A 27,409-nucleotide genomic window follows, 5' to 3' on the forward strand; every position below is an offset into this window, starting at 1 on the left:
AGCTCTTGGCACTTCTAGCCGTGCTGAGAGCGCGGGCGCTGGCATACCGCTACGGCACGAGTAGGGCGAGTGCTTTATCAGTCTGTCATGAGGATGTGGGTGCACTTGTTTCCTGGCCCATGCTACAGACAAAATATTTACTGATGTACTTCCGCGCTGCCAGTTCGGATGCCAAAAATCTTTCTATGTTCTGCTTCTACAGATGCTACCATAAGTCACTGTCACTTTCTAATGAGTTTCAGTAACTGCTTCCTGCAGTGGATGAGGGAACACCTGGTTACTTGCGCAGGATTTCAGTTTGCCACAGGCTAATCATTACAAGCCGATCATTACCTCCTTTCCATCTCTGAAGCTACTACTAATTGCTCCTGTTTCCCTGGTTTCAGTGCTCCCACCTTTTCATTCTCCCCCTCCATATATACTTTACCAGCTGTTATTACTCCTGTGTTAATTCAACTTTCACATTTCGAAGCACAGTAATAAAGCTAGATTTTAAAGGGTTGTTTTATTTAGGCAAGGGTTGTAAGTCACTTACACAGCATGAAATGACACCATGTACCCAAGTCACACTCATCTCAGGACAAGCAAGCTCAGACGTGAAGCAATACAAAGTCATATTCCATCAGTATGGTATTGATACATAAAAAGTCCATTTCATCATGTAGGCATAACCTGAGATACGGGAACCCTAAGAGACACATTCTAGGTGACAGTGCATTGAAACAGGAAATCAGACAACAGGTTGCTGTACTGAGGTGGAGGGAAATTACAAATGACTGTTGTAATGTTGTCATAGTATTACCTTCGGACTTGCAACATGGCACATCAATGAGCAATGTGGATTAGCCTAAAGTTAGATAAAGGTGTAAAAAGTGAGGACTACAAGGCCACTTTTATGCAGAAAGTATGTTTTTATTTATTTATTTATTTTTTCTCTGAGGGTGAATTAGGTTTTGGGGGCAGGGCACTGAGGTTTTATTTCATGATTTGTGAAAAGAAAGATAAAGGAACTGAAAAAGAAAAGATGGAACTGAAGCAAGAAGGGAAGTAATAGGCATACAGGTTTGGTAAGACAGGAATGGGTAGCTTATGGAAAGATGGGATAGCAAAGGATGAGAGAGCACAGGAAAGGAGAAGGCTAGAAGAGAGATTAAAATGGAGTCAGCATTTAGATCCAACAGGACAGGAACATACTGGACTGTCACACTTTGGAGAGTTCTGCCAGTGCCTTCTAGCACTCTCTCCCCGAGAAGCCTGCAAATCCACCCGGATACCCTACTGCTCTATAAAATGTCTGCAGAAAAATTTAGGCCGCTGGTGCCATGCACAGGAGGGTGCCCACAGCAACCCCTGTGCCAGCCCTGAGGAACAAGCAAAAGCAGAAGCAGCCTCCCTGAATGCTGCTGGCTCCTTCAGGCTTCCCCAGGCCTCCTGCTGGGAAACAATCACACGTGAGCTTGAAGACAGGCAGAGCATCTCGGCAGAGTGAGATCAGCTGGACCCGAGTTACAACCTATAACACCCCACTGCCTGAAAGCCGTGGCAGACCACAGCCAATAAAACAGATGCCAAAGGCTGTCAGGATTGCTGGTGGTGAGAGCCCCTGATGTGGCTCTGCTTCTAAGTCTGACTCTTTGCAGTGGCCTTCTCCTGCCTGCATAAGGCAAGTGACCACTAAGGAAAAGGAAAAAAAAAATAAAAGTCATTTGCACTCTTGAAATGAGAAGACCAGTATGAATTTAATTGGATGCAGTATGCTAGCAGCAAAGACATGCTTGTTTTACCCAAAACTTACCATGCTGATACCAGTGATAAGGAGCAAAGGTGACCAAAGGAAGATATAGAGTATGTAATGATGGTGTTTGAACTGCATCTTTTCATCTGGAGCTACTCTCAACACCTTTGAACTCAGCCTCTGACAGAGGATAAAAAAATGAAGTCCAAGCTAAGGATGCTCATCGCTGATGGAGCACTTCCAGAGGAGCGCTGGCTGTAAACATTGATTCTGAGATGTAAAAGCTGGCTCTTGGGTCAGCACTAGGGCTTGCTCCATAATATCAGATCCTCACATCTTAACAGGGTTTAGCAATGAATGCACAGCAACTTTACGTGGTCAGCTCTTCTGTAATGATGTTAAGCTCCCCTTGAGGACTGCTGCAGGGACCAGGTCTCAGTGTTGTAGGCATTGGTTTCACTGCTGGCCAGTGGCTATTACTATGTCAAATGACAGGATGATTATTTTATGCTCCTGTTTAGGGTGACTAGGGCCAGAAAGGGAAGGCGGATAAGGATGAAGGAGGCAACATCTTATCCCTGTTACTCAAAAATCTAATTATTTAAGAACTGCTCCAAAACACATAAGTTTATTCACAGTTTAGACAATTTGTGCACAACTTTCTCTGTGAGAACATGTCACAAATAACTGTGAGACCACCCTTTAACAAAAGACGTTCCTGTTTGTCCACCTTTCAGAGGATATACCTCATTACAAATTGGGCAAAGATGACTTGGGAACCCCAGAGTTTTGAAGCCAATATATTGAAAAGGCTTGTGTTAGAAGAGATGGATGGAATAAGGAGAGGCGTCCAAAATGTCCATCCGCAAGTGTTTACTCCGAATGTATTAAAATACTGTCAGATGTTTTATCAATAAATCAGAACTCCCTCAGGCCTCATACTTGGCCTGATTTATCTGCAGCTAAGAACTGTTGAGTCAGATGACTGCCCAGTTTCCATTAATGCAACAGGAAAGAGAAGTAGGAGGAAAGGTGAGGTGACCCTTGTTGCACACTTACGCCACCGCTACTCCAAAAATACAATTTCAAAAATTAAAGAGGGGCACGCACACTGCCAAGGTGATTTTCTTTTCTGAAGCATACTCAAAGAGCACATGATTTTATTAGTGTGTATGTTTATCAGGAGATCCCATGAGAACACCTCCTTTGTGTGCACAAAGAATGACTCAGCTGGATCACCCAGGCACTCAGAGTAGATAATGAAATGGAAATAACTTCATCTATCAACAAATTGTGAGGTCCACTGATGCCAAATTTCATCTCATTCAGCATGTCAGCCATCTGACAGGTGGCAATTTCACAAAGCAAGAGCTATGGGATTGAAAACACATAAACACACATCTTTTTACACATTCATTGTGTAAATAGAGCCTTTTTGTTTCAATCCATTTTCAATATCTATGAATAAAGCAGCTGATAAAAGATGAAAATCATAAAGGTTGAACAAGGAGTGCTCTTTCAAACTGGGACATCTGCTTTCACACTGAGTAAGGAGGATCTCTGTTATTGTAAAAAATTGCTGAAACAAAACTGAATTAAGACAATAAAATAAGAGCTTAGCTCATCTTTTTAGCCTCAGAATTAGGCAGCTTAGTTAAGTGAAAACCACATCTGTTTAATACAACAGTTATATACAATTTCATGAGATAAAAAATATCTGTTCATGTAACATCTTTTATTCTTCAGAGGAAAAAAAAAGCTACATCTAAATGGTACTACTATCCATCCAGGCTGCATTTTGGGCAAATAGTTTTAAGGGACTAAAAGAGTTCATATATCATGAGGCCGAGTCCTCTGTGGTGAGCCATGGTTTTTGTTTCCCAGAAGGGCTGAGATGTCCCTAACTGCCTGCATTTTTATTAACATGTAACAAGTGCACTCTGAAACGGCGATAGCCAAGAAGAGAGTGTTATTTAATCTACACTGTATTTATTCCCTTATCAGTCTGCAATTAATCTTGAGCATAGGGCAATAGGGTCACAGATGTAAACAAAAATATATTCAGAAACTGTGAAAAAGAAATGTCTGGAGTACTGGCAGTGTCAGATGGGGAAAACTGCAATTCTAACACCAAATACTTATAAATTGAAGTTCAGAATGTAGCATTTTAAAAATATCAGACAATTGCAGCCATGTCACGCCGATCCAAGAATTTTTATGATTTATGTCAACAAAAACTCTGTAGCTGCAGTCTGCGGGAACTATTTAGAGAGCAAAGAAGAAGGGTTTCCACATAAAGTGATTAAGCAAGTGAAAAATAACTGGTGAGACGATTCCATTTCAGTTAGAAACTTAAACACCAAAAGCTCCATAAATCTACTCCATAATCCTTTTAAGACCTGTCTAAGGTTCATTTTGTGGAGACTGAAGCAAAGGAAATAGCATGAAAGATAAAAGTATAGATACCTTAAATTAAAATTAGAGACTTTTGGATTAGGAGACATTTGAGCCTGTGGTTTAAGTTAGGAAGAAAGTGCCAATGGATTTGCTCAATAATCTCAGTAGTCTGCCTAGCCCTCATTTTGCTAATGCCATGACAGATCGAGTAACCATTGCCTCTCCTCACTGCTGCAACCCGTACAGGTCTGTAAGGACTCCATCTGCCTCAGCTAATTATTTCAGAACCGATTTTTAGGCCAGTACCAGGCAGTCCGTGATGGGGCATGCTAATGAACCACAGAGGCAGGGGCAAAGGGCAGCTAGTGGGAAGGAAGAGTATAAAATACAGGACCAAAATTTTCCTCTCGTTCCACGTTGATCTCACTCTTACTCACAGGACCCATCTTTAAAATGCAAACTTTCAAACATGGGCAGGAAAAGGCAATTTGGTCCGTAATGATCGCTCAGAGGCCTCCAGGTCCTCTGTGTCACAGAGGATGGACATTTCAGTGCCTCAGACAGTTCATCAGGACCTTTCCCACCTATCTGCAGGCCAGACTGTGACCTTATCAGGCAGTAATGAAAAATGTTCTCCAGCAAACAGCCTTCTTCACCCACAGTTGTATATCTGTGTTTACTCGCCTTCTTTCCCTGAACCTTTCCAGCTTTTCAATTCTTACACGTAATGGTAGGGAAAAAAATGGAGGCATAATGAACAGGTAGCAAAAGGAACGGACCTTTAGTAGTTATTTGATTTGAGACAGTGGGGCAGTGATGGGGAGAAAAAAGTGCCTTTTGTTTCCCTCACCCTCCATTTCTCCAAGCTTTCTAATCTAAAATATTAATGAATGCTCTCCACAACGCATACTCAGTTCTCACAAAATGTAGGTCACAAAATGTGACCTACAGTCACCACTCAATGCTTCTGTGCCTTCTGTATGACTGAAACATCCCTAGTGTTAGCTCTTTCCTGAATGTTGTTCCCCAGCCCATCTAAATTTTGCTCCCCTGCATGCTTCTGTCTCCAGTGATTCCAGTCCCTACACTTACCGTGGATTGCTGTCCCTCCCTGTGACCCATTCCCAGAGTCTTCTGTATAACCAAACTTGGCTTCCACATCTCTGGTCTTTCCCCCAATCCTATTCAAAGTGACTCGTATTTATCTTCATCCATGCAAAAGCAGTACTTTGGGGCCCCATCAGAGGGAGACAACGGTGGATTGAGGAATAGTTTCAGAGAGGAACAGACAGCTCTGCTGTCTGCCCGGGGCTGCCACACAGGGTGTTACAGGTACTTAAGAGCCAGGAGGAAGGATTGAGTGTCACAACAGCACACCATGGGACCTGGCTGGTCCCTGGGACATTCAGTAGCTGATGGCTACTGCCATTAGCAGCAGCCCATACCTACCACCCTCAGGGACGGAGGGTATGCGTGGACTGCTGGCCTTCTGCTGGTGGCATCCCCACAAGCACTCAAGATGATCTGAACTCCCCTCAGACACCATGTCAGCTCCTGTTTGATGTAAACAGGAGTGATACAGCGATGACTGATCTATAGCTATGCAAAGACAAAGAGGATTTGGTGCAGTACAGGAAGCTGGACAAGGATATGCAGGTTTAGGACTTAACTCAGCTGCAGCCTTCTTCGCAGTTCTGGAAGTTTCCTTACTTTTTGTCTATTTATTTGGAAGTAGAAACACGTGTTTCTGGGAAGCCAGTTTATACTGAGTAGAGACAGAAGAAAGAGAAAGGCAACAGTGCAGGAGCACTCCTCAGATGCATACAGCCTTGTGTCAGGCACAGACAACCACAGAAAACTTGAGAGAATACAGCAAGCATGAATCTGCGTATCTTTGTCTGACAATAATTACTTCAAAAATTAATCATTAATCACTCTGCTTGTTTTGGCCCATATCAATAAAAGTTTTATGTAGCAGTACCTGTACATTTGTCTATTTGCTGATTCACACTCAGCAAAGATAATTAGCAAGCACCGCTAGCTATATACAGACCTCCTGTGTAAGCCACTTTCATGTGATGTGTCTCGTTATCCTATGTCCACAGCTTTTATTTGCTAGTAAAGGAATAGCAGACGTGATATTTGGGATTTAGAGAATTATAACAACTGCCTGTGCCTGCTATGTGACCACTTTTTATAAATAATTCTGAGAAAGTCAGAGTGCGTAAAACTGAATCATAAAGATTCTGGCTACAGACACACTAATCCCCTACAAAGATAGAGCTACTCATAGATTGACTTGTTACACTGGATGCACACAGTTCAGAAAAAGAAGCTGTGGTCACATCTCTGGGCAGGCTTTCTTATGAATATTTTAAAAATCTGCCTCAACTAGTCTAGAACTGCCATGGCCGGCTAGAAATGCTTCATCAGAGTCAGCCTAGTGATGTAAAATACAGCTTTGCATTCAAAATGCAGAAGTAAAATAAAGTAATATTGCAACTTCAAGGCCTCTAAATTTAGAAGATGACTGAGATGCCTTTTATGAACTGTCGTTCTTCCTCTCCCCCCTTTGCACACAATGCAAACCTATTCAGTGTTTGTTGTGCAGTTGCCTCATTCTCCACAGCATGACCTCAGGCCTTCCTTGCAAATTGTCCAACACAGAGAAAAAAAATGGAGCCCTGGTGGATTACTCTGTGACATTCAACATTTAGTTCAAATGCATCACAAACAATGTGTTTTCTACCTGTAAACTGAGACATTTTTCTCACTTCCTATTCGGAGATGGAAGGAATTAAGACAAAAAGTGCCTATGAAATACAAATATCATGAGACATCTCAGAGTAAGTTTTAAATTTCCCTTTATATTATATATATATATATGTTTTCATATATATATATATTATCAAACATATATTCATATGTTTAAGACACTGCTTCCATAGGTTAGTTAGTTATGTTTGTTCTCAACATACCTGTGGACAATCCACTAATGAATAAAAGTAGGTATCAGGAAAAGATAATGTGAATGATTTCACAGCTATGACATCAGAACTTTGGGATGCAAAAGAGATAAAGGTCAATTTTAAGTAAGAAGTTGAACTGCCAAATATGAGATTTTTGTTTTCGTTTAGCAAATACATTCTACTCATTGCTTAGAAAAGTTAGAAGTGTTCAAGATGAAATCCCCCTTCAGTATGCTGCGCAGTCTGAACCTTATCTTTGGGGTAAATGAGGCATGGACGGATAATGTTCAAAACAGGACATGATAATAACTGTTGTATAATGCAGTCACAAGAAAGACAAATTATGTTGTACAGACATCCTTGACTTTGTTACTTTTAACTTTGCAAACACAGTAACATTTTAACTGTCTGATGTGTCCGTGATGTTTTATTCTAAATTGAGTAAAGACCACCCAACCAAAAAGGAACTCCAGCATATGACATCCTAATTGCATTTATGTGTGATTAGCAGAGCTGCAACTGTTGGCTTTGGCATATATATCTGATTCTTAATTACGACCATAAATGGCAAATAGCGATGTAGTTTCATTATGAGGGAGGCTTGAACAGAGGAATATTGGACACTGACAAAAGCTTCACAGATATTTCCTAACAATGAAAATCATCAAACTTGCAGCTCTGTGGGGAAGCCTGCTCCCCTGTGAGCACATGCATCTTCCTGTACTCTCTAAATCTGTATTTCTTGGGGACAGCTGCTGTCCTGTCCATAACTCTATCAGCATTTAATTTCTTGAATGTCATTCTCATCACCCTGTTGTTCACTCTCTTTGCACCTATCTTCTGATCCCATGAACAAATCATCCAACCAAATTCAGCTTCCAACTCTCTGGCCTCCTGGTTTAACAAATCTCAGTTCTTATCCTGCTCATTCCCCACACAGTCCATCTCCATTGCTCCTCTTCTCCATCAGTGTTTTCCATTTGCCCACATTCCTTATTCTCCTTCCTATTTGAGTATTATCTTTTGGTGATACTCCTCAGAAATCTTTGTACTAGTTTTCTTCACTTACCCATATTTCTTTCCATTTACTGCCCTCATCCTCCCTAACATTTTTCTTAAATTTTCACCTCTTCATCCAGTTTCTGCCAAATGCCCATCCATGCTAGCTCCTCCCTGCCATCCACCCAGATTTACTTTTCTACAGAATCACAGTATGAAGACAATCCTAATCACGTCAGTCGTTCAATCTGTTTCTCCTCACCCCCAAATGAATTAAAAAAGGGGGATAAAACAAACAACAGAACAAATTATAAGGGCATACATTGTTACATCATGCTTTCTCAACAGAAGATTTTGCTCAGATAAAAGAACATCTTACCGAAACTGTGGGTGACATTGTTGACCCAGAAATCTTGTGTACGTCAAAAGTGAAAAATTGTCTACTGTCCCAGGACTGTCAGCTGTGAATTTTACTGCAAATCTTCTTTTAAAATAATTTTGAAAAATATTCTGACTTGTTAAAATTCTGCCTTGCAATCAATGCCTTGCTTTCACTTGAAATGATGATGACATTTCAGGTAACAATTCACCATTGCTAGAGGGGCTGTGCAGAAGGTGGTTGTCACATTAGCCCTTCCAAGGAAGGGGAAATTATCCCCTTTGATTTTGAGGAAGCTGAATTTGGGCAACTACCTTGAAAGATGTGACTCAGTCACAGAGTACTGGGCAGCAGGGGACTGAAAAAAACAAAACAAAACAAAACAAAAACAAAACAAAACAAAACAAAAAAAAATGGCTCAAGGGAGCAGAGAGAAGGACATAGAGGAATACTAGAGAAAATTGAAAGGTCAAGGTAATGCCTGGAGCAGCAGTAGGAGTGAAGGAAAGGGCACATGCGTTGTGGCAGAATGGAATGATATATCAGATAGGAGACTGAAAAAAGTAACGGAAAATAGGGAATTAATCTGCTTATTCAATGTCTAGGGTTACATCTTCTAAAAGAGGTGTTAGCCTGTTGGCAAACTGTCTCAGTGTATGCAACTTATGAGCACAAACATTTGTAGATGTCTGCTCTGCTAATACATTGAGTGGCACGTCCCTCACTCCCTTTTGCTACTGGTTAGCCTGAAATTGCTGATCCCAGCAAAAGATCTATCCACTCACTGCACGCTTCTGCAAACAGAAGAGCTGCGACATGACCAATACACCTACCTTTGAGAAAAGGCTCCAGTTTTCTTGCTACGGCTGGCATTCTCTGCATCATCCTTAAGAAGTTCACCTAACTAGTTTTGTCTGTTTACCAGTTTGAAAATTACAGTGTCAAGGTGTACCAGCTACCTGATGGCTGTGTTTAAAAAGTGACATTAGAAAAACTCACACCACCACACTACAATCCATTATATTATTTTTGCATACTGAAATTATGCTGTTTGAAAGTTATTTTGCAGTTGTGATGCTGAAGTCTTGTGTCATGACTTCATAGTATAGTACAGCCATACTGCAACTACAAAATATATTCCTTAAAATATACGCCACAGGGGTTTTGCCCACAAACTTCCAATAAAATTCTCTCCACTACAAACAAAACCAAAAATTAAATTGCAAATGCTGGGAGGCAATTTTCCTGCTCACAACTACATTGTCTTTTGCCAGCATCAGAAAATAATCAAGAAAAACATTATAAGAAAATGTACCAATTTTTAGTTTTAAAGAATAAAATGCTCCAAATACTTCTGGGTTCTGAACAGCACATTTTTAGCAACTTACTTTCACTGGCTGAATAGTCCTGTGGATCAAGTATCCCTGATTCCTGCAGTGATCTAATACAGGAGTCCACCAGCTCCAGACCAGTAGTGAGCTCATCTTCTATATCCTTCTGACCATCTGTAATAACATCAACACAAACAAGTGAAAGAAAGGAAGAGGTAAAACCAGTTACATGCCATCATGTACAGTTACAGCTGATGAAGGAATGGAGAACACACCAAGATTACATGTTCAGAGGAGGCTGGTCGTATCAGTCCAGGAAAATTATGCCATCTTTTGAAAGTGTGGCCTTGGATTAATAAAAGCTAATTGGGAAAGCTCAGGTCTCATCTTAAGAAAAAGCTAGAGGTGTTTAGCAATGCCCCCTCTTGAAAGATTGCACTATTTTGGGTGTCCTTTTTGCCAACCCTAACAGCTTTTGCCAAGTTCTGCCATTTTTTTCTCTATTTTTCACATGCTAGCAATAAAAACAAAATAAACAAACAAAAAAACCATCCCTGCATAAATGCACACTGATTTCCCCTCTACCTTCTTTGGGAAGTATGACCACTCTGGTAGGAAATACATGTAGTACTCTAATGATAAGTACATTACCTTGTGTTTGCCAGTGAAACTGCTCTTCCGTTGAACTGTAAAGAAAGAAAAAGTGTTAATTTTTTATGAAATGATTCAGTAGTATGCCACTGATATTCAGCTCTAAATCTGTTCTCAAGAAACTGACTTAAGAATAAATAATGGATTTTATCCAGTACTATTTTACTTTTTTTTTTTTTTTTTTCTGGAATGACTTGCACAGCATTCATTCAGCAGGGCAGAAATGTCTTCACTTCTTAACTAAATAATTTAAAACATGCATGTAGAAATCACACTCTTGGTCTTAATATAAAAATTACACTATTTCAAAGTAAAAATGTTAACATTTTGCACTTTTTTGAATCCTATTTGTCTGATTTTTCTTTTTTGTAGAGAAAGCTACAAATTGTTTTCTCAAGTGAACAGTTACATGCATTTTCTAAATGAATTTATGTGCATGATTCCTGGTTCTGCTGATCATTATGTGCATTTTTATTATTCAAATGTGCAGCTAAGTTAATTCAATTGGCCTACACAAGAGAGTAAATTTAGATATGTTTCTACTTCCACGTACAAGCACTTAAGCTATGGAAGGTCTTAATTTTAAAAGAATGAGGGTGCATACAAGAGGATAGGTTAGGTAATATTTTTTCTATAGCAGATAAAATGAAGGATATATTCAATTAGGCAATGAGAACACCTTCCTCAAAGGCATGATCTGCTTATCCTCCACTACAGATCTTTCTCACATGCCAAATATACAAAAAAGTCTCAAGTTACTCAGCCATAATCGTTCTTTTAGTAACAGTGAACTTTTATAATTATGATTAAAATTTATTCTGTAGATTTTTACAAGATATTGACAGAGGAGAACAAAGTCACCTGTTGCATCTATTGGTCAAAAAAAAATAGAGAAAAACAAAACAAAAACATGACAAATTATTTTTAACTGTTCAAAAAAAAAATATTTATGATGTAGAGAATAAATGCTCTTTTTAATAAGCAAATGAATTTTAAATCTCAAATTGTCTTCTCTTTTCCCAGCGGATGCTGGATCTCTTATGAATATGTGAGTACAGCTCGTAGTATCCATTTTCCCTGAACAAGAATAATGCAAATGAAATAAAATGCTTGGTTTTGGAGCCCTTTTTTTTACAGGAAAATAACCTAGGTTAATTATTAATCAAATTTGATAGTTACGAAAAAAAAAAAAAAAAAAGGATAATTGCCTACTTTACATATAAATAGTATTAAAAGCACATTTTAATTTCCAGCTGGCATCAGAAGTGTTAATCTGACAAATTCAAATCTATAGATCATCATTAATTTCCAAATATCTACCATCTGTGGCTTATTTTGATGAACTTGAGAGGGAATTCATAGATTAAGAAGCTATCCTTTCGATGAGACACTCAGCTAAAATGCTTGCATTCAAGTCTATTGAAGTTAATAATATTGAAGATAAACACAGCCAGAGTCTTCAGGCAAATAATAATGGCAAGGCACTGAACTGGAAGAAATGACTTTAATTTAAATTACCTTTTCAAATGTAGCCTTGACTACATTTGGTGGTGACTAGGGACAGTGACTCTCTTTGAAATATTAATTTTTCCAATTTGAAATTCCTTTTGCCTGGTTTTCAAAATCATTGAACAACTACAGCTTCAGCTGACACACTGGGACTTGAAAGCATTTTTCCTTTCTGGAATTAGGGCCATCCGTAACGAGCAATATGCTATTTCCCACTAGAAAATCCCTGTTCCAGGTGGTGATGGGTACCACCCCAAACGACACCACAAAATTCAGTACCTCAGATGGCATTCTTGCTGGCAAAACAAACTACTCAATCTTGCTGGCAACAGCACAGGGATGTAGAAGACTGCGTCATCTCATCCAAGTCAGTGGGAAAAGCAAATGAAGTCTGTGCATAAAGAATGAGCTATCATTTCCAGCAATTCCCTTTTTAAGCAGTAAATCCATATAAAATGTGGAAGTTTGTTATCGTCACAGTACAGATAGCATTAAATGAATCACTAGTGTCTGATCAGTAGTGATCGTTAATGTCACCAGTCTGATTTTCACAGAAACTTTTTAATGTATTCATCTTAGGAAAACCTAAATGAGAAAGGCTAAAAAAGGACTGCGACTAATTTTAACCATATTTGGGCTCTTCCAGTTTTAGTCGGGTTCCTGTTCACAGATACTGCAACGGTCTTTTAATAAATACTCTAACATACAGAGTGAAGGTAACACATTGATCAACAAACTTTTCATCCTGATGTTAACTTTGGATTCAACATATTAAAAATTTATCTGCTCCCACAAGGATATCAACATAAGGTTATGAAAAGAGTGCTGCTTACTCTAGTTAAATTTGTGCTCTTGAGCTTTTAAACAGTCCCCTATAGTTGCATATTATGGGATCTCTTCCTGGTTACAAACCAATGCCTAAGTCCTGCAGACAAACACATGGAACGTTTACCTCGAAAAATCCTATTAGCATTTTATGTAGTTTAAATTTAGGTACCCTGGTATTTCTTTGCTTTTGGTTTGGTTTTAAGCCTAACTTTTTTTTTTTTTTTTTTTTTTTTTTTTTTTTTTTTTTTTAATCTGTTTCCTGCTTTTGGCTTGAAAAGAATTCCTGCCTGAAGCAACCAATCGTGGCTTGCAGGGAATCTTTAGACTGTCGCATGGGTATGCCAAATCAGCTCCAGTGAGTAAAATCCCTTTTCTGTGCTTTTCTTTTAGGTGTTTTTCTGCTGTACAAGAGATCAGTGCCACTGACTGCATACTGACATCAAATACAATGAAACAAAACAGAACGAAAATAACAGAAGTATTCCCCCCTTAATTATTTTTTTTCAGCACATTCAGCAAAATAAAGCTTTCTGCTTTATAGTTTTCCTAGAGGAAAGGTCGTAAGTTCACTATTAACCACTTTTCTGCACATTCCTGTCCCTCATTATATAAGTTTGTAAACTACCAGCTTGGACCAAGGAAGGCATAAAACAAAGCACTTTATTGCAAAGTTGTGAACCAAACTTTTTTTTTTTGAGTTTGAGGAGGGAGGAGGGAGTTTTTAACCAGTAGTACATTCGCATGGTTTATGATAACAATAGCATAACACACTAATGAGCTGAGAATTCAAGGAAGTATAATTATTACCTCTCTGACCTGTCCCAGAACTGCCAGCACCAGCAGAAAGTTCAGAGCAAGGTGAGCCATGTGTGACCATCAAACATCTTACCCCACAATTTGCAGGAGTCAAAAGCCATTCTGGTGGCTTGCAAGAGAATGTGAAGTGACACTAAAATATCACTTTCCTGGACCATGCTCACATATTTTTGTAAAAGTAACCCTCATGGGAGGCAAAGCAGGGGTAAGGAATACTGTTGATCACTTTGGCAGAAGAAAAACTGCCAAAGACATTCTCAGACAGCTTTGCCATGAGGCCTGGGCAAACACCCAAGGATTTGCTTTCAATGCAGGTGCCAGGGAACAGCAAGGGCAAGCTATTTCGTGAGGACTGGGAGCTGGGAGGTGATGGCAAGGCAGTGACGTCCAGGAGATGGGGTAGTACCTTGAGCCAGTTAATCCAATTCAGGTTCAGGTCCTGAGTCGGCGACCAGAGGCAGCCCTGGTACACACACAACTGTTAACATGGCACTTACAATGCAGGCTGTGGAAATGCACTTTCATTATTCCACTAAAATTCCTCAGTCACATGCACATAAGGGTATGTGATTCAGTCAGGACATGTGATTTCAGTTCAAGTCACACAAAAACACACTGTAGCAAAGACATTTAAATCTTGGTAGGAAGGGGTGCAGGTCTTCTCTGAAGTTAGTCTTTCTGGCACACCTCTTAATTTATCTAGGAGCTCCCATACATTCATGAAGGGCAAACACCCACTGCTATATTCCTTTGACTATCCAAGAAATGTTTGTGTGCTTCTTTATATGGTGAAGTCATTCAGTTTACAGTTGTCATTCAGTTTTTGAGAAAGTGCTACAGTTTATCTGCTATGCAAAATATTTCTTTTTATTGTTTTCTAAAACAATTCATGAAATTATATCTAACCCTACTATACAACAGCTATGAAAGGATTTTTACACGGAGCTGTATCAGCACATGATCTTTTCAATTATTTCAGCAATGGAGCCACAAAACATATCTGTATAGAATTTACAGGCAGATACTGTCTCACTGATTTTTAAATTGCTATTCTGGATGTTCTCATTTGTAGAAGGTGGAAGAAAAAAAGATTCAGAGGCATTTCACAAGAGGAAAAGAGGTTGAAAAATACTAATACTCCATCTCAAGCAAAGGTAAAGCAGCTCTTAAATCAGCAGTACATTTTATTGAATATTTTGCAGATAACCTAGTCCTTATCATCAACTGTCTGGAAAAGAGACAAGAGCAAATTTTAATGTTTTACATGAAATAATCCCATGGAAAGGTACCAACCCTTTAATTACAATAGAAAAGGTCACCCCCGTCTGTTTTTTTTTTGTTTGCCCAGCATAAAATTACGTCAAAATTTCTAACTGCAATAGTCACCTCTATAGATGTGACACAGTAACCTCTTTTAAATCACACTCTATCCGTAGCCAGATATGGCATCAACTTTGCTATCAGATCAAGAAGTCCTTTTGATGGTCCAACAAACCTAATCCAATCGTCTACAGTGACCATGGAAACTGGAAATAAATAAATAAATAAATAAATAAATAAATAAATAAACAAATAACCCCACCTCTTTAATGTACCAGTACTTTAATGATCACTGCCCTATTCTACCCTCTGAATTTCAAAGTGACTTTTAAAACTGTTATGGAGTTTAAGTATAGCTTAATATGCCAGAAAACAGTTCTGGTGGTTATTTCCCCATCTGTATTCGAAAGACACTGCTACAAATTCCTGCAGGGAGAGGGGATTGTCCATTTTCTTTTTCAGACAACTTTTTGTTATTCCCTAGGTTTTACAGAATCAATAGCAGAACTTTGTGGCTCTGCTATGAGTGTTTTGTACTTCGCTTCAATGATGAAGTGAAATATTCACAGCCAATTTCCAATAGACTCAAAGACAAATTTCCAGTAAGGTCCCAAGACTGATGTGTTCTTCTACATTTAACACTTGCAGAAGTGTGCAGACATGCTTTCCTTTAAGAGCTTTTTTTTTTTTTAACTGCTCCAGTCCTGTTTATACCCACTTTTCCTATACTGATTATGCTTAAAAATAACGTGCTATTTCTTCTTACTTAAGTGGGATTTAACATTCAATGTGCTGCTTTTCGAAGAGCACTATTTAACTACAGAGCATGCACTGAAAGCCAGGAGAAGCACTTTTGCTTTCTTCCCAGGGTGCTGCTGACAGATTTGCAAAGCAGGCAGCAAGGCTGCTATTGAATGGAGAAAGCACAATATAGACAATTTCCCTGTAGTTTTTAACCTCACTCCTGAAATGGTCAATAAGAGTATCAATTACAATATATTTTTGGACCTCTAAGTTGCAGGAATCGTTTCTCATATACCAAAACACACCTCAAAAACATTTACTGCAGTTTTGATTAAACGTGGCCACCTAGAAACAAAATGCTACTTAGCTTGCCAAGCCATTTAGCTTTCTTTTGTTTCAGTTTTGCAGTTTGTTACTTGCATGACAGTGAAGACAGAGATTTTTTTAAATTTTTTTTTTTCCACAGAAGAAGCCTGTGAAGCTCTGATATTCAAAGGGGAAGAATTCAGAGGACAATACATGTGAATACTTGTTATATTTTACTTAATTTTAAGCTTGGAAGCAATGACAGCATTAGGGAAACAAGTATTATATGATTATCCTATTCCTATTCTTCCCTACATGTCTGTTTATGGCCTGTATGGGATATAACGTACTAGGCTAGGTGGACCCTAATTCTGAATCAATAAAACCATTCTCATGTTCTTATTTAGAGAAACTAAAATCAAATCAAATTACTTGTGTAATTTCCCTTTATTAATTAATTATGAAAAAGGATGATGGTTCACAAGTAGTGGGAATTGGCTTAAGGCTGTATTTCTGCTAAGATAATAATGTTAGTTCTTCCTGTTTACTTCAATGGCTATCTTTATTTAAGAAAGGAGCTCACTTTCAAAACTGCACTACCTGAACAGGAGAACATTAAAAATTTATCGTGCCTCTACACAGTATCAGTTTACATAGTGGTACACTATTGTATTTGTTCAGCCCTAGTGATGGTATTTGGATCTGATCCAAACAAGCAACTAAACCACAGAATCATAGAATAGCTGGAGTTGGAAGGGACTCACAGGGATCATCGAATCCAACTCCTGGCTCCACACAGCACCACCCAAAAATCAAACCATATGTCTGAGAGCACTGTCCAAATGTTTCTTGAACTCCATCAGGCTCAGTGCTGTGCCCACTGCCCTGGGGAGCCTGTCCCAGTGCCTGACCATCTCTGGGTGCAGACCCTTTCCCTAACCCCCAGCCTGACCCTCCCCTGTCCCAGCTCCATGCCATTCCCTCGGGTCCTGTCGCTGTCCCCAGAGAGCAGAGCTCAGCGCCTGCCCCTCCGCTCCCCTCGTGAGGGAGCTGCAGGCCGCCATGAGGCCTCCCCTCAGCCTGCTCTGCTCGGGGCTGAACAAACCAGGGGGCCTCATCTGCTGCTCCTGTGTCTTACCCTCCAAACACTTCACCACCTTTTTAGTGCTTCTTTGGACACTCTCTAACAGTTTTATGTATTTCCTATACTGTTACATCCCAAACTGTACACAGTGCTTGAAGTAAGGCCCTATCAGCACAGAACAGAGCGGGACAATTCCTTCCCTTGACCAGCCAGCCATGCTGTGCCTGAAGCACCCCTTCAAACTGATGCACCCTCCCCACCCTGCAACGAGGATACGGTTGGCCCTTCTGGCTGTCAGGGCACACTGTTGACTCATATTCAACTTGCTGTCAACCAGAACCCCCATGTCCCTTTCTATGGGGCTATCCTTCAGCCTCTTGTTCCCAGTTTTATGTATAGCCAGGGTTGTCCCTTCCCAGGTGCAGAATCTAGCACTTGCTCTTCTTAAACTTCATGTTGCTGGTGATTGCTCAGCCTTCTAATTTGTCAAGATCTCTCTGCAAGGTCTCTCCACCCCAAGGGAGTCAACAGTTCCTCCTGGAGTAGTATTAGAAAGTGTTTGAGAAATAAATCAGAAGCTGCAAATTACAGAAATGCAACTGTGGAGAGGTAGAATGACCTTCACCTTGAGGCAAGTGAACAACCCGAAAGAAGAAATTAGGTCTGGTTCCTTCTTTCCCTCCTCCCTCTTACCCAGTCATTCGGCTATCAGAGCACTCAAGTACAATGTGATAGAACTAGATACGATTTGGTTTTATTCACCTGTGAGAATTCAAGCCAATACCTCATTTGTGTGCAACCATGAGAAGCTATTCCCTATCTTTCCTATGAAACCTCAATCCTATATGCAAAATAATATTTTATTTAAGGAACTCATTATAAAAGATGTCACCATAGCTACCCTTCCTTTGCACCAATGTTTGAAAAATGTCTTCAGAAAAAGGGTGCAAGACAGTAACACAAAGTTCCTCTTCTTATCAGACAAACTGCACAAAAATACCCTTTTACACAAGGATTAATCCTTAACATGCACATCGAGCCAAGAGCCTCATGCTGACCATTGCTTTAAGTAAATTATTTTAAGCATGACTACACTTTTTTTTTTTTTTTTTTTTTTTATGACCATTTCAACCACACTACTTGTTTTGTATTGTCTTTGATAGCTAATAAGAAAGTGGTTTTCTCTGTTTCTTGAGGGGTGATTCATTTCGAGCTCAGCACTTCCTCAGGGAAATGCTGCAGACAGAAGCCAGACGGCCTCTACCTTGAAGAAAGCACGTTCCATGCAGAACACTCCCAACAAACAAATAGCCTGTCACTTTGTGAAATCACACACCACAGCCCTTCCCAGTTCCTCTCCCTACAGCCTCTTCACATTAGCTTCCAAGAAACCTACCCCTTTGCTTTCTCCTCTTCCCAGTTAAACAACCCTCTCTTTTCCTTTCCATTCCTTCTCCCCTCCTTCAGAAGAAAACACAGAGGCAAGATGTTTCTTTTTGCTTGGCTGGTTATTTTGCTGTTCCCTTTCCCACAGCTTATGCCTGTTATCAGCTCCTTGGGCCAGGAGCAAACTCCTGTGCCAAAATACAGGCTGGAAGTCCCTTGTAACTAACAAAAAATAGTCTTAATATATGCTCTGAATTTTGAGATTGAACAGATTGCATGGTAGTGATCTCCACCTTATATGTTGTCTTTTATTTCTGTATTCTCCACCAGATGTGTGGACATTGCCACGAAACAGAAGAAAGACTTTGTTGATCATTTTTAAGGGAAGATTAACTAAACTACTTGCTGTGTTCATTAAAAAGGCAGGTTGACTTGACGTGTTACACAAATTATTTTTTGTTGAGCTAAAGGAGGGATAATTATAGATTAATTAAAGTTTGAGTGACCTTTGGACGTCACTTGGTCCAGCCCACACTTAAATGCTGGGCTTACTTTGAAGTTAGCTGCTAATGGCCTTATACTCAACAGAATGCTTTAACAATGCACTAGGGAGGTTGCTCAAGTATTCTGCTGTTCAGGTTTTTTAGTTAATTCTCACATTTTAAAAGAGAAAATCAAAACTGATAAAAGATCAACTCAGAAGAGTTTGGTGAGGTTAGATGAGGCTTAAGTTTGAGAAGGGAGCACAAGGGGCTTTAATAAATGTGGCAAGACAAAGTGACAGGAGGACAATCAGAGGAAGCATACAGATGGCACAGGAACAAAGACTCAATCTGCTCACTGAAATTTTAGCAGGGAATTAAAAAAAGCTACTACAATACGATGGAAGAAGCTATCCGATTTGAGGTATGGGGGCAAAACCTCAACTGTTCTTATAATGCTCTCTGACAAATCTGTTAGAAAGAGCTGATGTGAGTTTCACCTTCAAGGAGCTGGACTACATCCCAGGATGGTCCCATGTAGTGGTCCATGTCTTGCCCTCCTTCAAATAATCTCAGCCTGTGATTCTGGCAGCTGGATGATTGTTACATGATCTAGTACACACACAACTGCCCGAGTTAATACCTCAGACCACCAGAAACACTGAGCAATGGAGAAACTCAGTCATTTGAGAAGCAGGCAGTACAAAGAACCACATACACAAGGAATGATGGGTCTTAAATTTACATTTCAGGGGATGAATGTAAAGGCAGCAGAAAACTACTTTCTAACCTCAGCTGTTGGATGGATGTAAAGGTGATTCAGCCTATTAGGTGGATGTTAAGCAGCTGAATCAACCCGTGAACAATTGATATTGATTTATGAATTCAACTATGGGAGTGAAAATTCTTATTTGTAAACTGTCTGCTGGTATACAAAGCTGACAAATTACCCAAAATGGCACATGGTAATAATGGCTATTTAGCTATATGGATAACCTTTAATCACACATTCATTACTGAAAATGACTAAAATTATATTAATGCAAGCTGACAAAAAGTAAATGTAACCTTCAGACAGATCTGTAGTTTTGCCTGATAAAAATACAGTCTCTTTATCTGAGCTTTTTTCCCTCCTAAGGCTCAGAGGGGGGAAAAAGAATGTTTTCTACGAAAATAATACGCAGTTATTCATTTCCTACCAGTGACTAAAGAAATAAAATAGAGGTGATACTACTCATAAGGCAGACATTTGGTAAAGACAGATGTAAGAAACACATAATATTATTTTATTTAACTATGTATGCATTAAAGAGAATATTCCTAAAGGGTAAAAGGGTGTGCTTGTAGCAGCTTGAAGAAATGATCTTCCAGAGACCATACTAGCAATACTGAGAACAAAAATATTTTGCATTGGCTTTATTCCTAGCAGAATATTACAACATAAAATGTTGTAATGTTGTCTTGCCATTTGACAAGAGCAATTCTGTGCCATTTTTTTGTTTCATTAACAAAAGAATGTAACCACCTTTCTACTTAAACGTATTCTAGATCCAGAACATGAAGTTTCATTGTATGGTTCAGTATAGAAACTTTTCATTCTGGTGTAGGTACATAATCTACACATTTCAATACTGAGTTAAAACTTTGCAAGAATACTTCAGTGATGTGCTTTCCTGCTACTGTGCTCACTGACTTGCAGTTTAAGGTCTGCCAGACAGGTACACTATGAAGGGCTGCACTAGTAACAACAATGAGATTCAAAATCCAATCAAATCAAAAGCCAAATGCTCAGTTGATCCCTGAAGTTCTGCTAATCACTTCTTTCCTCCATCTGGCTTTCCTATAATGCTCAGTGCCTTTATAGTGAAGCAAGTACCAAACTTGTCTGCATCTCTAGCCATGCAGCTGATTTTGCTGCAGCTTAATAGCTGGCAAATTTGTTTTCCTAAGACTTCTAACTTTGTTTCTCTTCCTTCTTCTGCTTTGGGCAATCATTCATGAAAAACAAGAGCATACCCCTGGATTTCCACATTATTGTTCCTTTAAACTGCCAAAAAGACGATCTTTCTCGCCACAAACACCTGGAATTGTGAAATTCATATTACACTGTAAGTTTGATTTTGATCTTTTATTATTTTTTCCTATGTAAATGGGACCAATGGTGAAAGTTATTTGTTACCTAATTACCACAAACTTTTCTAATGCAAATTTGGCCCTAATGCCATTAGGTCTGGTAACCATTAGGTTACTAGACAGGTAGCATAAAGAATATTATAGGTTCTCATGTTGAGTTCTCCCCAAAATCCAGGAGGCTTAGCTATCACTAAGCCACTTTAATCACTTGTAAAAATTTAAGAGACCAGTTAAGAGACCACTATCACCTCTAGTAGCACTGAGGTCATATCTCAGAAGTTCTCAATAGCAGAATTTAACTGCTGAGATGGCTTGTTTGATAAAACCAAATTCTACCTATCGGCATCCTGAAAGCATCTGAAATTAGAAATGTGGTAACACTTAGAAGTGTTAAGACAGGGCACTGATCTTCATTCTGCTCAAGGGGCCACTTAGTACTTTCTGGAAAGTCTGCATAATTATGCAGCAAAATGTTGTACTCTAGTAGGTTAAATAAAAGCACTAATTTTCTCCGCTGACTCTGCTGAAAAAGCAGACAAGGGAAATGAAACACAGATCTCAAGTACCTAGCTGAGCTTTACATTGGCAGATACAGAACCGCACTCAATTTTTAAAAGCCCTTTGTTTTGGTGAAGTGATTCCTGGATAACAGTAAAATTAAACTCTTGGCCACCTAGGCAAATCTTTCTTTAGGATTTCTTAACATACTTGTTCAAAACAGTTCATTAAAAAAACACTTTCTTCCCCATGGCTGGCAGATGCAGAGTCCAAGTGTCAAAGTTTCATACAGCTCATGCCACTAAGCAATCCTTATGGCCATCCACATGTTCTATCATCAAAAATATACATACATGAAATAGAAGTAACCAGCTTTGCATTTATCCTTCTTTTTTCTAGTTACCCAAAATGAATCTTTGGAGTTTCGCTACTGTGCTATCCCATCATCTTAGCTATGCAAATCCTTTCCCTTTAAATATCTTCATCTAGCTTTAAAAGCTGCTCATAAAATTGAGAAGTATTTATTTTTCTACTTGTTCAGTCACTGTATCTCAGAAATAGTCCAATCAAATGCACAATCTGCTTCCACAGGCAAAACGGAGCTTATATGAAAAAAAAAGAAAGAGAAAGAAAGAGAAGAAAAAGAAAAAGAAAAAGAAAAAGAAAAAGAAAAAGAAAAAGAAAAAGAAAAAGAAAAAGAAAAAGAAAAAGAAAAAGAAAAAGAAAAAGAAAAAGAAAAAGAAAAAGAAATAGATTTTTTTTCCCCTGAGTAAGAAACACAGAAAATCTCTTCTGGACTTGACAAAATTAATTTCTCACAGTATATACGTGCTAAAGCTAGTAGTCGAAAACAACTAAGAAAGCAATGCGTTTTGTAGTCATTTTGAGGAAGGACAGTCTTTGAAAGTTAGCATAAGGACAGTCAGTGTTGAAAGCTGAGACAGAATCTTACTCCCAATCATTTCATTCAACGTCCTACTAACTTGCACTGATTTGGAGGTATGGCCATTCTTCAACTGCTAGAAATTGTGTCCACATCCTAATGTGTTTGCATTTCAAAGCCTATAATGTGTACGAAAAATAAATAAATAAATAAAACACCTTATAAATATAAATAAAACTTATAAATAAAACACCCACCAATGAAAAACAACGTTAAGAATTTCTAGTGGTTAAGCAAATTAAATAAATTAAAAATACAACAAAATAAATCCAGTACAACCCCAAAATGACTGCAACCAGGGCAGTTTGTCAGTTAAGATGGGACTGGAAAAAAGTCAATTAGATAGAGCCAAAAATTATGTCTAGCCTCTTCAACAGTGTTCTACAGAAGCATCATGGTAAAGGGAGTTCAAAGAACATGGTATACTCTACATCCCATGATGAACTACATAACCTCCATGTTCCAAACAGACATTACAAAGGATTGTGCCTGTTTAAGACAAGGGAAAAGAAAACAACCACAACCCAAGCATAGTCTGACTATTAAAGTTTAATAATTTGCTAATAATTAGAACTGTAATGGCCATGAGGAAAACAAATACATGCATACTAAGGCTTCACGCAGATGGTAAAATTAGGTGGTAAAATTTTATGAGAGTAAAAAAAGGAAATACAGGTCTAATATATTTGGAATTCTACCAGGTATTTAACCCTGGTGACATTGCTGAATCTGATGCTGAATCTGATGACATTGCTGAATTAATAGCTTAAAAATAAAGTGGGAATCATTACAAGATTTGAACAGAAGGCATCAAAATAGGCAGATGAGACAACCAGTAGTGTTAAGGTGAAGTTGAGCATCAGGGAAATGACACAGAATTACTCAAATTGGGGTTGATCTTGGAATGAACTTTCCTCCAGGAGTGTTTAAGGCAAACTCATCCAGTTTGAAGATGACGCAAGATCAAGATGACGCAAGATCAGTACCTGAATTGTATTAAACCAGTCTTCTGATAGCACATAAGACTGGACTTATTGTTTCTCGGGTTAACTTCAGATGAGTTTAAGCCTCCTCTTACTATGACTTACATTTAATTTTATCAGCAACTAAGACTGAAAATTGTCTTCCTTCTTCTTAGACAAATGCTTTTTTTTTTTTTTTTTCATGATGAAGTGGATTTTAAACAGGTTGTTGAAAAAATCACAGGAATTCTGAAAATACTTTATGGTCATCTACAAAATGCAACTTACCATAGCAATACAACTTCTATTACTCACAAGTCTTTAGTAAACTACTCCAAAATGTACTGTCAATAATGCAGATAGACAGATAGACAAATGGAAAGACAAAGAGGAGACAAAGGTTTACTGTAATTACTACTACATGCATAAAACAATAAGTCAAAACTTTATTTTGTCCAGTATGCTCATTAATTTTTCATTCAGCATGGAAACATTGCCTGTAATTCAAAAGATGAAAAGCACAGGACAGCCAAGAAAGAATATCCACCAAGTTATGTTTCAAACACAGACATTTGTTTCCATAAGCACCACAGTACATGTACGTGTTCCATCTGCACATTACAACATATTTTCATCTTCCAAGATGACAAATACTAGTTAGTTTCAATTCCACATTCCAGGCTTCAAGGAAAAGAAATGCCTCTAGTCTCTATCATCAGGAAGAGCTCGTCACTTACACACGAGTATGTGAACATCTATGTATATGTATACATGCATAGATGTATACGTAGTGGTAGCATTGACCCATATAGAATCTTATCTGTGTCTGTCTTTACATTAAATCTACCACTTCATATATTTAAGTCTGAAACAAAATTTAGTCATTAAAAAGAATCTGAATGATTCCCTAACACTTATTTACCGAAGTTAACCTTTTATTTATCATGATGTTTATATCTTGCAGCTCTTTATAAAGACTTGTACTAAAACAAATGCTAGTAGACAAATGGCATGTGAAGTTCGGATGATGCACACTAATATATGATTAACATTTTCAGTTCTCTTTTTTCCTTAAGTCATTGTTTCACTAAGAGTTTAAATTCAAAAACTGTTTTTTCTGCACCACTCTGAGCCCCAAACATCCTTATGTTTCTGTATTACAATAAAATGTCTCCTTAAACTCATGTGCATTACAAAGTCTGCTTTGTAATAGCAGAAGCACTTTGAAGAATTAGTTTATAATTTAAAAAATGATTCTCCTGCACAGGAACATAGGTACCGCTGCATCACAGACTGACTACATTATGTGTCAGACAGATGCCAGGCAGCTGCAAGGCACAGAGCTGGGGACGCTGTGACAAGAAATGACCTCCACATGACTGCCAGCACCATCGCCTGCCTTGTAACAGGGCGAGCTGACCCCAGTGCTGGGGGATCCAGAAACCCCCAAGCACACAGGCAAGCACACTGTCAGTATTGGGAGAAAAGGATTAAGCTTGCCCTTCTTATCTTCCCACTAAATCTACATGAGGAAATTTTTCCCAAAGCAGATGACATTTGTAAAGGTGGTGGCTTGACTGCCTATTTGTTCCTGTCCTCTGCTACCCAAAAAATAAAAGTCTTCTGATAGAACTGCAAGTTTGCTCTTGACTGCATGTATGCTAGAAGCAGCATCTTCCTGGAAACCTTTAGCATGAAGGCTTTTAAAAAAACAATCTGTTTTGCTTTGCTTTTTAGAACAATTATCTCCTCTTCCCATTATCTGCCTTCTTTTTTGGTTTTTGAAAAAGCATTAATGGAACTTGAAAAACAAAAAAAAAAATCATCCTGGAATCACAAACAATATTTATCCAGTGAATAAACATATTTATCTTCAACTATTCATGTGTTTTTTCATTTCTTCCTAAGCAGTTCAGATGATTTTACCCAACTCAGTAGGAGCTGAAGAGGCAAGAAGCAAACTGAAACACAGGCAGTTCTGTCTGAACACCAGGAAGCACTTCCTTGCTGTGTGGGTGACAGAGCTCTGGCACAGGTTGCCCAGAGAGGTTGTGGAGTCTCCCTCCTTGAAGATCTTCAAAAACTGCCTGGACACGGTCCTGGTCAAAGGACTCCGGGTGACCCTGCTTGGGTAGGGGGTTTGGACCAGACAATCTCCAGAGACTCCTTCCAACCTCTGTGAAGGTAGGTTACCGTGCAAGTATGGTGGCACTTATGATGCTAAAACTGATGATTTCTTAAGAGAATTGGTTCCAAACATACGAAGCAGGTATGTATTGAGTATGTCAATACTTACATTAGACACATAAATTTCACTTCTGTAGACTGAGACCCAGTGCAACCTGGAAAAAGCATCTGTCTTGGCTGGCTTGTACAGTGTTCTTGGCATTACCAATTCTGTCCTGCTAAGCAGGACACTTCTGTGTCTACATTATGTGTGAGATACCTGGCTGCATTTATAATCCATTCTGAAGCTTCAAGGTCACACTTAGGAAAAAGAGAAGGGAAACGTAACCCTTATTTTTTTTTACTTTTAAACTGTGAAAATATAATCTGGAATCCCAGGAACAGAAGAAGAATCCAAACCATCTTCTCAGCGTTGAACTGCATTTTCAGTGAAGTGTTTCAAACAAAAGGATTGTTTCAATCTCCTCTTGAGTAGAGGGCAAAAGGACATATGTGGCACCCTCTGAAAAGCAACTGAAACTCAACAACAAGGCTACCTTCACTGCAATTCACTCTTTAGAGCTCTGACACAAGGCATGCGTGTGACAGACAGGGCAACCTTTCTCACGGCTGCAGAAGAATAACCTGCCAGGAACAAACAGGGCATTATCTGAAGTGTCTGACAACAGATGGACTTCTTCCCCTTTTTTCTTCAAGCCCCAAGCTTATATTGGAGAAAAGAATAACCTAATGTTTTGGTTATAAAAAGGAAATACAAATCATTCCTTCTCAGTCTATTCTGTTGCTATAAGGCATTTGACATAGTTGTTGTGTGTGGCAAATTCAGCTTCATGGGGGCTGCTGACTATGTAGTTTTCACTTATTTTCCACAAGGCTCAAGCTTATCTGTTTACACAAATGAGTTCGAAACATCTGCCCTAATGTTTTATGAAAGCATCACCCACTTGAAAATGAGTCTGTAGAAAGCCATGCCCTACCATGACGTGGATTGCACCTGCCCTGAATTCTCACTTCTTTAAGTAACTGTATCAGAACAAAAGCAAAATCATACATTATGCAAACATCTTTCAAAAGAAAGATTTTTTTTTTGAGCATACACTGTTACTTGTCATCTAACCACCTTTGTCTTATGTGGGAAAAGAGTCACTACTTATCATAAGGAATTAATTATGGCATGGCTTTATTGGGTGGCCTTGCTGACAGCATTTTGTAGATATACATGGAAGTGTGTGACTAATTTGGATTTATACATATGCCAACTGTACCGAGAAGTAAATTTGAATCAAAGGACAAGACCACAAGAGCTGTTTTGATGCTCTGATAACGATGTGCATCTGGGGAACACAAGGCTCTGACGAGCCACCATCAGCAAAACGGAGAGGTCCCTGGTGCCCACCAGCAGCCCAGCAGAAAGAGTCATAGCTTCTTGTGGCAGCATGCAGTCACAGCTCACAGAAGAGAGCTGGGACAGAGCTGCAAGAGCTGGCTATTCCCTCAGCAAAGGGTGAGCACCGCACAGGCCGTGCCTGCACTGGCCTGCCCCGGAGCTGTGTGGGCAGCAGGGCAGGGTGCTCAGGGGCTTCACCAGAAGCCCCGGGCAAGGCAGGGAGCTCAGCCAGCTCCAGGGGCCCTCCTGACAGCCACCTGGAGCAGCAGGAGACACGGACAGTGAGAGGTGACAGCACAGTCCACGCTCCACCCATGGGACAAGACCTAGAAACTACCTACAAGATGGGTCCAAGGTCAATGC

General features: G+C 39.2%; 1 protein-coding gene across 10 annotated transcripts in view; it reads right to left on the reverse strand.

Moving 5' to 3' along the window:
* Positions 1-27,409, reverse strand: part of CTNND2 (catenin delta 2) — a 644,010-nt gene that overhangs the window by 294,381 nt on the left and 322,220 nt on the right. For all 10 annotated transcript variants that reach the window (XR_011807716.1, XR_011807715.1, XM_072034965.1 and 7 more), the window contains 2 exons: positions 10,462-10,496; positions 9,868-9,984 (listed from right to left, as the gene is read on the reverse strand). Coding sequence is in view for 8 of the 10 variants with exons in the window: in XM_072034965.1 (XP_071891066.1) it covers positions 9,868-9,984; positions 10,462-10,496 (152 nt within the window). In the remaining 2 variants the exon portion in view is untranslated. The remainder of the gene's footprint in view (positions 1-9,867; positions 9,985-10,461; positions 10,497-27,409) is intronic.

This window comes from Anas platyrhynchos, chromosome 2 (genome assembly GCF_047663525.1).
Source record: "Anas platyrhynchos isolate ZD024472 breed Pekin duck chromosome 2, IASCAAS_PekinDuck_T2T, whole genome shotgun sequence".
NCBI classification, from domain to species: domain Eukaryota; kingdom Metazoa; phylum Chordata; class Aves; order Anseriformes; family Anatidae; genus Anas; species Anas platyrhynchos.